General features: G+C 43.7%; 1 protein-coding gene across 1 annotated transcript; it reads left to right on the top strand.

Moving 5' to 3' along the window:
* Nucleotides 1-2,228: 2,228 nt before the first annotated feature.
* Nucleotides 2,229-9,222, top strand: LOC111960759 (2-acylglycerol O-acyltransferase 1). The gene is made up of 6 exons (XM_023982962.2): nt 2,229-2,494; nt 2,626-2,804; nt 4,258-4,462; nt 4,730-4,904; nt 5,493-5,692; nt 6,316-9,222. Exons 1-6 carry the CDS (start codon nt 2,398-2,400, stop codon nt 6,468-6,470), a joined length of 1,011 nt encoding a protein of 336 aa, XP_023838730.1. The 5' UTR covers nt 2,229-2,397; the 3' UTR covers nt 6,471-9,222.
* The last annotated feature ends 669 nt before the right edge of the window (nt 9,223-9,891 follow it).

Below are 9,891 nucleotides of genomic sequence, written 5' to 3'. Positions count from 1 at the left end.
TTCATCGTCGAGGTGGATGCCTCCGAGGTAGGAGTCGGGGTAGTGCTGTCCCAGCGCACCAGAACCCCTCCAAAGCTGCAACCCTGCACCTTTTACTACGACGTAGGGGGACCCTACAACGTAGGGGACCGGGAACTCTTGTCGGTTAAGAAGGCTCTGAAGGCATGGAGGCACTGGCTGGAGGGGTCCAAACACCCTTTCCTGGTGTGGACGGGCCACCGCAACCTGGAGTACATCAGGGCGGAAAAAAGGCTAAACCCGAGACAGTCCAGGTGGGCTCTATTCTTCGCCAGGTTACAATTTACACTTTCCTATAGGCCAGGCTCGAAGAACATGAAGGCGGACGCCCTGTCTCACCTCTATGATGCAGAGGAGAGGCAGGGAGAGGAGACCTCCATCATACCTCCCTTCCGTATCATCGCGCTAGTGGTGTGGGACATAGATGCCGACATACAGCAGGCCCTGTGTACGGAACCCGCACCTGCACACCACTGTGACTGACCCAAAATTAAGGAAAGCTTTGACTATGTACAGACTCAGTGAGCATAGCTTTGCTATTGAGAGAGGCCGTCGCAGGCAGATCTGGCTCTCGAGAGAAGACAGGCTATGTGCACACTGCCCACAAAATGAGGGGAAAACTGAGCTGCACCTCCTAACCTCCTGCCAAATGTCTGACCATATTAGAGACTGTTATGCAGGGAGTCAGGAAGCAGGTGCAGAAGGAGAGTTTAGTAACAATGATGCAAGGCAAATGAACTAAACTGTGAGGACAGACACTGGGATTTGAGAATCAAGTATAGGGAGTGAACATTTAATGTATAACGGATATGAAACAAAACAAGCACAGCGTCTGGACAAGGAAAACATAACGACAATAATGCTGACACCGGGATCAAACTGAGGAACAGACAGATATAGAGGGGGCAATCACTAAAGTAAAGGAGTCCAGGTGAGTCCAATGAAGCGCTGATGCGCGTAATGATGGTGACAGGTGGGTGTAATGATGGGCAGCCTGGCGCCCTCGAGCGGTAGGGAGGGGTAGCGGGAGCAGGCGTAACAAAAACAGGGGATGTGTACTGAACATGAAAACAAACCAATACTTCCTGATGAAGGTAATCAAGGTGATGATGAAGTCCAGGTGTGCGTAATGATGGGGGGAGAGAGGGAGCGGGAGTAGGCGTGACAGAGACAGAGATCTCCCTCAGATTATACAGACCCACAAATAACTAGAAACCAAATCCAATTTGGATTAACTTCCATATCTATTAGGTGAAATACCACGGTGTGGCATCACAGCATCAAGATTTGTGACCTGTTGAACACACAATGAACACCATTGTAAATACAACCCATATTTATATTTATTTATTTTCCCTTTTGTACTTCAACTATTTGAACATTGTTGCAACACTACATAGCCATAATATAACATTTGAAATGTCACTAATCTTTTGAAACTTTTGTGAGCGTAATGTTAATTTTTAATTGTTTATTTCACCTTTGTTTATTATCTATTTCATTTGCTTTGGCAATGTAAGCACATGTTTCCCATGCCAATAAAGCCATTTGAATTAAATTGATAGAGAACTCATCTTTATGTCTGTGCCATTATAGCATCTGTGACAGTATGGATAGTGCCATTGATACCCTCTCCATTTTAATGTAGTCAATTGGCTGAATGCTCTCAACTCGTAGGAATCCCCACCCAATTGACTACTTTAAAATGGTGGAAGCCCTCAATGGCAATGTCCATGCTAAAATGATTTATATCCATGATGACAACAGGTACAACTCCGATATAAAGTCATTTTTGGGTAAGTCGCCGAAATGCCAAGTGTATCAGTGCATTCGTAACAACCTAACCATTACGAAACTTCTATTCAATCAAATAAGACTCCCCTAGCAAATTGGCAATTACATTTTTCTAGACCAAGTTAGACACACTCTCATTGACCTCCATTAAAAAATTCCTCATTCGTGGGCTTATTTTTGTAGACAGAGTTTAGGCAGAGTAAAACCTTGCTTCGCCTCTTCTTCTCTGGGTGTACTTAATTAAACTGTTTGCTTGTACTTCACATTTTCCACAAGATGGTGCTAGAACAACAGGCCGAAGCCTGATCTAGCAATCACGTTTAGAGTAGTGTTTTGGAAGTTGATAAAGTAAAGTGTATTGTAAGCACCCAGGCACACAAGAATGAGTATAGCCTATCATTTGTATTTGACTTGAATAGTCCTGCGCCTGAAGTCTCGCCAAAATGCCACGAACTTGGACGACCGCCTTGTTAGAGCTGCTAGGTATAAAAAGATTTTGGCAAGGACAGGGGCATAAGATTGTGACCCTTCCTCTGCTCTGTTCCCCTGATATCCTTTTAGAACTCGGGAGTGGGAAACGCAGACATGGTGAAGATTGAGTTTGCACCCTTGAATATCCCGCTCAACCGACGTTTCCAGACAGCTGCAGTTCTTCAATGGGTCTTCTGCTTTCTCTTTGGAGGTAACTGGTAGGCTACTGCGCACTTCCTCATCTTCAGCAAATCATAACCATAGTGGCCCAGGGTTGAGGTCAATTGAAGTCAGTGCTTGCTTATGTGATGCCCATATTTTTCTGCACATCCATCTGTCTAGCGCAGTGTTGTTTTTGTGTGTACGTTGTGATCGTGTTGAATGGATACTGGCACGTGGCTGCTCTGTATGCCCTGTGGCTCTACCTGGACTGGGACACACCTCAGGCTGGGGGCCGCAGGTCTGACTGGGTACGCCACTGGACCGTGTGGAAACACTTCGGAGACTATTTCCCCATCCATGTAAGTAGGCTTATGACGTTTTCTGGTTGTTTAGCCAATGCATTTTATGATGCATGGAGGCCAATTAATATAAAGCCTCATTATTATCAACAGTAATAGGTTATTACACCATTCTTTGTATAATTTAGACTGTGTGTAAAGACACTCAGAATTCCTTATTAAATTCCATGTTGGATTAATAATAACACAATTTGTATACAAATGCCGATTAACTGACTGATGAAAATATATTGAGGACGTTTGTCTCAAAGCAAGCATGACTGCCTACCTACTCTTTATCCACTGCCCTTTGGTGTATTAATAGCTCAAATAGGTCAAAGCCATTGTAAAGAGGTCATTGGCCAGTACATCATGGTATTTCCATGGCTAAAGGCCCAGCCCCCTGTCACATCCAGCCATTCTGTGGTTGAGTTCCTGCCCGACTACATTGCAGTGTAAAAACATTTGAGGTGACTGACAGTGACACATGGACAGACAGTGACACAATAAATACCGCCTTGCACACTCATGCCTGCACCTAGCTGATCTAGGGTGTAATCATTAGTGCAACAGTTGCAAACAAAAGTTTCTAATGGAAAAAAACAGGTGTGTTTATCCCTGTTTCGTTCTGTTTAAGAAAAGTTTAACAGAATTGGCGGAATGAATACACCCCTGATCACACGTAAACACAGTTCACTTTCATAACAGTCACACTGTATTCCTTCTCGCATCAATGCGCTCCCTTCCTCTTACCTTTTCCCTTCGCTTGTGGACTTCAATGCACAACATTTGATGTGACCAGGCATATGTGACCAGGTGAAAAAACCTTTCCAAGCCAAAGCCTAAACTAGCTAGCTGCATTTGAAAAAAACGGATATCTTGCTTTTCCTTCATTTTGGAAGAAATTAATTTGTTCATTCTCTCTCTTTGAGTCAACTACTTACCACATTTTATGCACTGCAGTGCTAGCTAACTGTAGCTTATGCATTCAGTACTAGATTAATTATTTGATAATTTGATTGTGGAGACAACATGTCAGTTCATGATGCAAGAGCTCTGATAGGTTGGAGGACATCCTCCGGAAGTTGTCATAATTACTGTTTAAGTCTATGGGAGGGGGTAAGAACCATGAGCCGCCTAGGTTTTGTATTGAAGTCAATATACCCAGAGGACGGAAGCTAGATGCCCCTAGAGTGCTGTTGGGGTTACTGTAGACCTTCATTGCAAAACAGTGTGTTTTAATCAATTATTTGGTGACGTGAATATATTTAGTATAATGTTATCTAAAACTATCACTTTCTTAAATGAAATTCACTGAGGAGGATGGTCCTCCCCTTCCTCCTCTGAGGAGCCTCCGCTGATCTTACAAGGCCTGGTTATGTATTTAACATATTAGCTAACATCTAGTCGGGCAGGAACTCAACCTGTGTCTTATCCATTGTCCTCTCACTATTCATGTCTTGTCTGTGGTCAGCTGATTAAGACATGTGACCTAGACCCAGAGAGGAACTACCTGATGGGTTTCCATCCTCACGGAATCCTGGTCGCCGGAGCGTTTGGGAATTTCTGTACTGAATACACAGGCTTCCGGGAGCTCTATCCAGGAATGACTCCTTACCTGCATACCCTCGGCATCTGGTTCAGCTTCCCATTCTTCCGGGACTATCTCATGTCCTCAGGTGAACCTTGTTAGGGATTTATTTATTCCACCACAATGCTTCTGTTTTTTTCTGATTTAAACACTATCAATAGGCTTTTAAGGTTTGTTAAATTACATTTAAAGGTCCAAACATTGTGTGTGCACACTGTAGTGCAGTTTTAGTTTGTCAACAATTCTTTCTTCATGTTGAAGATATTAGAAGTTTTTTCTAATAAACCCTGTCCTGTGAAAAGAAAAATCCTGGCCCACATTTGTTCTAAATATACTGTGCTGCACTTCCCCTAAGGGGTTGTCTCTTGTTCCAAGAAGAGTCTTACCCACGTGTTGAGCCAGAAGGGAGGGGGAAACGTGTCAATCATAGTGATTGGTGGGGCGGCAGAGTCCCTGGAGGCCAGGCCTGGGAGCCTCGTCCTGGAGGCCCTCAACAGGAAGGGCTTTGTCAAGATTGCTCTCAGGTGTGGGTGAGTGCATCGTTCCTGCCTTATTTCCTATCAACTACTCCTCATCTATAACCGTCTCGTTTATAATCAAGTATTAGAAATGTTCATGTTGACTGAAACCTCCTCCATAAGGGCCATTACTGAATGTACTGTAGGCCATGAAGTGAACTATGAATCTTAACCCCGGGGCTTTTAATGACAGATGTGTTGAGGTGAAAGGAAATGCACTGTAATATTTCCTGTACACACACCTGCTAAAATAAAAGATGTATGCCTCCGCTCAGAGGTTTGAAAGAATCATTAATTTGACTCAGCATTTAGTTGTTAAAAACAGAACTAAGATACACTCGGGTCAGGAGGATTATGGGTAGGCACTCCACATTCCACTTCAGATAGATTGGTGTGAGCCGAAGATGACTTTGGAGTTAGAGCAATAATGACAGGAACATGTATTTTTTTTAATAACAAAACATCCAAAAAGGATCAGATCTCATTAAAATACATAGATTTTGCAAACAACCACAAATGTAAAATTACAAGGTTGCAGTCAAACGTGAAATTATGCCGCTGGTAAAAATTCAGACTTCTCTCACCCTCTCCTGTGTGCAGAGCTCATCTGGTGCCAGTGTTCTCTTTTGGGGAGAATGATCTGTTTAATCAGCTGAAGAACCCAAAGGGCTCCCTGGTCCGTACCATCCAGGAGGGCATGAGGAAGACCCTGGGCTTCAGTTTGCCTCTGTTCCACGCCCGGGGGGTTTTCCAGTACAGCTTGGGCTTCATGCCCTTCAGACAACCCATTTACACCATCGGTGAGTGGTGGGGAATGGGAGATAATATGGGTGGAAAGTGACGGGAAGAGATGGGTGACGAGAGGGAATACAGACTAAAATATGACCCATTTCTGTCTATGGGGAAACATATTCCGAAAAGTATTTACAAACAACATTCAGAAACAATGTGCAGTCACAGTGCTCTGATTGTATGAATTCCTCTAGTTAGCTAGTCATCACCCAGATGGTCAAATAAAAGCTCACTGAGAGAACAGCCGACATATGACAAACTGGTAAACTGGTTTATAGGTGACTGTGTTATGGGTAACAGTAACTGTGGCAGCAGCTGTCAGCCAGGACATCATGACCAGCTGGAACAGAGCCACCCACGGTGAAGGGTCACTGGGCTACAGCCAATCAAATTACCTCAGAGCTGTAACCTCATGTGTTTTGTCCTCAGTCTTGCCCTCTGTTCCACTTCCTTTATCCTTCCTCTCCCTTTCTCTCCAGTTCCTCCTCTGAGTCATTACATTTTAACATTCTATAATTCCTCTGCCTTTCATTTTCTGCTCTCACTGAATCCCCTCTGTATTTCTACTCGATCTTTCCCTCCTTACCTCTCTCCATTCCACCCCTTCCCTTCCTCCCTCTATCTCTCTCAGTGGGAGAGCCCATAGTGGTGGAAAGGAACGTGAGCCCCTCGTCTGATGAGGTGGACAGGCTGCATGGCTGTTACCTGGGGGCGCTGGCTAAGCTGTTTGAGCAGCACAAGGCTGAGTACGGGATCCTAGAGAACCAGCACCTCATCTTCACCTGACCAGACCAGATAAGCTCAGATAGCCTACACTGTAGGATTGGACCATTCAACCAGCTCCTGACCCATATACACTGATACAGACATTCAAACAAACATAATGCAAACATACATATAAGCACACACAGAAAATGGACACGTGCATACTTGCACACACATATTGTGCAGCGCATTCAGAAAGTACTCAGACACCTTGACCTTTTCCACATTTTGTGACTTTACAGCCCTATTCTAAAATTGATTAAATAAGTGTTTTTCCTCATCAATCTACACATAACACACCATAATGTCAAAGCGAAAACAGTTTTTAGAAATGTTTGCAAATATATTAAAAATAAAAACACACCTATTCAGACCCTTTGCTATGAGACTCAATTGAGCTCAGGTGCATCCTGTTTCCATTGATCATCCTTGAGATGTTTCTACAACTTGATTGGAGCCCACCTGTGGTAAATTTAATTGATTGGACATGATTTGGATAGGCACACACCTGTCTATATAAGGTCTCACGGTTGACAGTGCATGTCAGAGCAAAAACCCAGCCATGAGGTTGAAGGAATTGTCCGTAGAGCTCCGAGGCAAGATTGTGTCGAGGCACAGATCTGGGGAGAGGTACATTTATGCAGCATTGAAGGTCCCCAACAACACAGTGGCCTCCATCATTCTTAAATTGAAGAAGTTTGGAACCACCAAGACTCTTCCTAGAGCTGGCCGCACGGCCAAACTGAGCAATCGGAGGAAAAGGGCCTTGGTCAGGGAGGTGAGCAAGAACCCGATGGTCACCCTGACAGAGCTCCAGTTCCTCTGTGGAAATGGGAGAACCTTCCAGAAGGACAACCATCTCAGCAGCATTCCACCAAACAGGCCTTTATGGTAGTGGCCAGATGGAAGCCACTCCTCAGTAAAAGGCACATGACAGCCTGCTTGGCGTTTGCCAAAAGGCACCTAAAGGACTCTCAGACCATGAGAAACAATATTCTCTGGTCTGATGAAACCAAGATTGAACTCTTTGGCCTGAATGCCAAGCGTCACGTCTGGAGGAAACCTGGCACCATCCCTAAGGTAAAGCATGGTGGTGGCAGCATCATGCTGTGGGGATGTTTTTCAGCGGTAGGGACTGGGAGTCTAGTCAGGATCGAGGGAAAGAAGATTTGAGTTTATTTGAGTTTATTTTTATTTTTACAGGGACAGTGTACATTAACCAATGTTTCAGTTAGTGACGGTTTTAGCCAGCCAGCTAATTTTCAACCGCGGTCCATGGGCAGGTTATTAAAAACAATTACATTAACAATACAGACAATCAATGAGCAGTGAGCACAGGCAGAGCAACATAGGACAAGCAAGATGTAGCAGACAGACAGAACATAGCACAAAAAGCAACAAGACAAAATCCATAAAAGCAACAGTGTTTCCACACCTCACAAGTTCACCTTCCAACAGGACAACGACCCTAAGCACACAGCCAAGACAACGCAGGAGTGGCTTCGGGTCAAGTCCCTGAATGTCCTTGAGTGGCCCAGCCAGAGCCCGGAGTTGAACCCGATCGAACATCTCTGGAGACACCTGAAAATAGCTGTGCAGTGACGCTCCCCATCCAACCTGGCAGAGCTTGAGAGGATCTGCAGAGAAGTATGGAAGAAACTCCCCAAATACAGGTGTACCAAGCTTGTAGAGTCATACCCAAGAAGACTCGAGGCTGTAGTCGCTGCCAAAGGTGCTTCAACAAAGTACTGAGTAAAGGGGTAAAAATGATGGGGTAACATTTCTAAAAGACTGTTTTTGCTTTGTCATTATTAGGTATTGTGTGTAGATTGATGAGGGGGATTTTTTTTACATTTTAGAATAAGGCTGCAACGTAACAAAATGTGGAAAAAGTCAAGGGGTCTGAATACTTTCCAAATGCACTGTCTGCACACATATAAACACAGTCAAACGGCCATCACTCTGATCCTTCGCTCTCTTATACAGTCCGCATAGGTATATAGTGTAGAGAAATATTGTACAGTTGGGTGAAAATCATTTGATATCACGCTCCATTCATGACCAGCTCTTTCCTCCTGCTAACCTCAAGACACAAATGGGGTATGTCAGGTTGTGTTTGCTACACCAAGGGAATGCATGCAGGGCTTCATAGGTGATGTTTGCGTGCTAGTCTCTCTGCGGTCCTGGGAAGTGTGTCGTGCTTCTCTCTACTCCCAGTCTCTCTTTCTGCCTGAGGGGAGCAGGCAGCAATTCTAAAATAGAGCAGACATTCATGTCACATGACGTTAGCGTTAAATTTAGACCACACTGTCTGAGCTACTGCACAGAGATGCTGCCAAGATGAACCCCTGCTATGCCATTGTCTTAAACCTGTATGATAAATAGACAGTGCCACATATAGGTTGTAAGATCGCAGGTAATGTGCTGTGAGATTTTGTTAATGGCATGAAATACGGATTGGAAAGGGAATCAGGTCAGGATTGCATTGTAAGGGATTGAACATTGAGCAATGGGATTTGGATTTAACATTTAGAACATGTAGGGGGGGGGTCTTTGACTCAGTGGATCATGACATGGACAGAATTCTGTGGAAAGTGTAGACGTCATAGGTGGTTACTCTCTCAAAGATATTACTAAATTCCCAAGACATGGATTGGCTAATATATTTCTGGATGTGAGAATAAACTAATGTAGGGCTGATGTGTGCATAACTGTGTTTTAAAGTCCAAATGTTATTCATTTTGTATAAATACAAAGATACTGTTGTCAGATTTTGAGTTGTCCTCTTGTAATCTATTTACTCATAACATATTTTCTTTACTTAAACCTTTAAAGGCCCAGTGAAGTCAAAATTCAGTTTTCCTGTGTTTTGTATCACATTGTACAACAGCTGAAGAAACTAGCACTGTAAAAGTGTGGTTTTGTTTTTATTAGTGTTATTTCCTGATAGTCGCTGGTTGAAAATACACTCTACACAGGACCTTCTAATCAGCAGGTTTGCAAAGGCGGGAGTTTCGGCTTTCCATGGTGACATCCCCATTCGGTTAATTGGTTAATAGACCAATAACAATGATTTCCCAACCTTTCTGCCGGTATATTTTCAGTTTCCCCTCCACTCGGACCACTCCTAGACAGTCCTAGCAAAATAATTTTTTGGTAGAAAGCTATTTTTGCCCATTTTAATGGAAATCTATTTTAGTAAGGCACTTAATACTCAGAAATTATTTGATATTGATATAAAAATGTATGCATTGGGCATTTAACAACTCTTCAATGCATTATTCGATTCAACACGCCATTGACTATGTGTCACGACTTCTACCGAAGTCGGTCCCTCTCCTTGTTCGGGCGGCGTTCGGCGGTCGACGTCACCGGCCTTTTAGCCATCGCCGATCCATTTTCCATTTGTTTTGTCTTTGTCTTACACACCTGGTTTCAATTC

Source organism: Salvelinus sp. IW2-2015, linkage group LG4p (genome assembly GCF_002910315.2).
Source record: "Salvelinus sp. IW2-2015 linkage group LG4p, ASM291031v2, whole genome shotgun sequence".
Taxonomy (NCBI): Eukaryota; Metazoa; Chordata; class Actinopteri; order Salmoniformes; family Salmonidae; genus Salvelinus; species Salvelinus sp. IW2-2015.
This window is presented reverse-complemented; position numbering and strand designations above follow the sequence as displayed.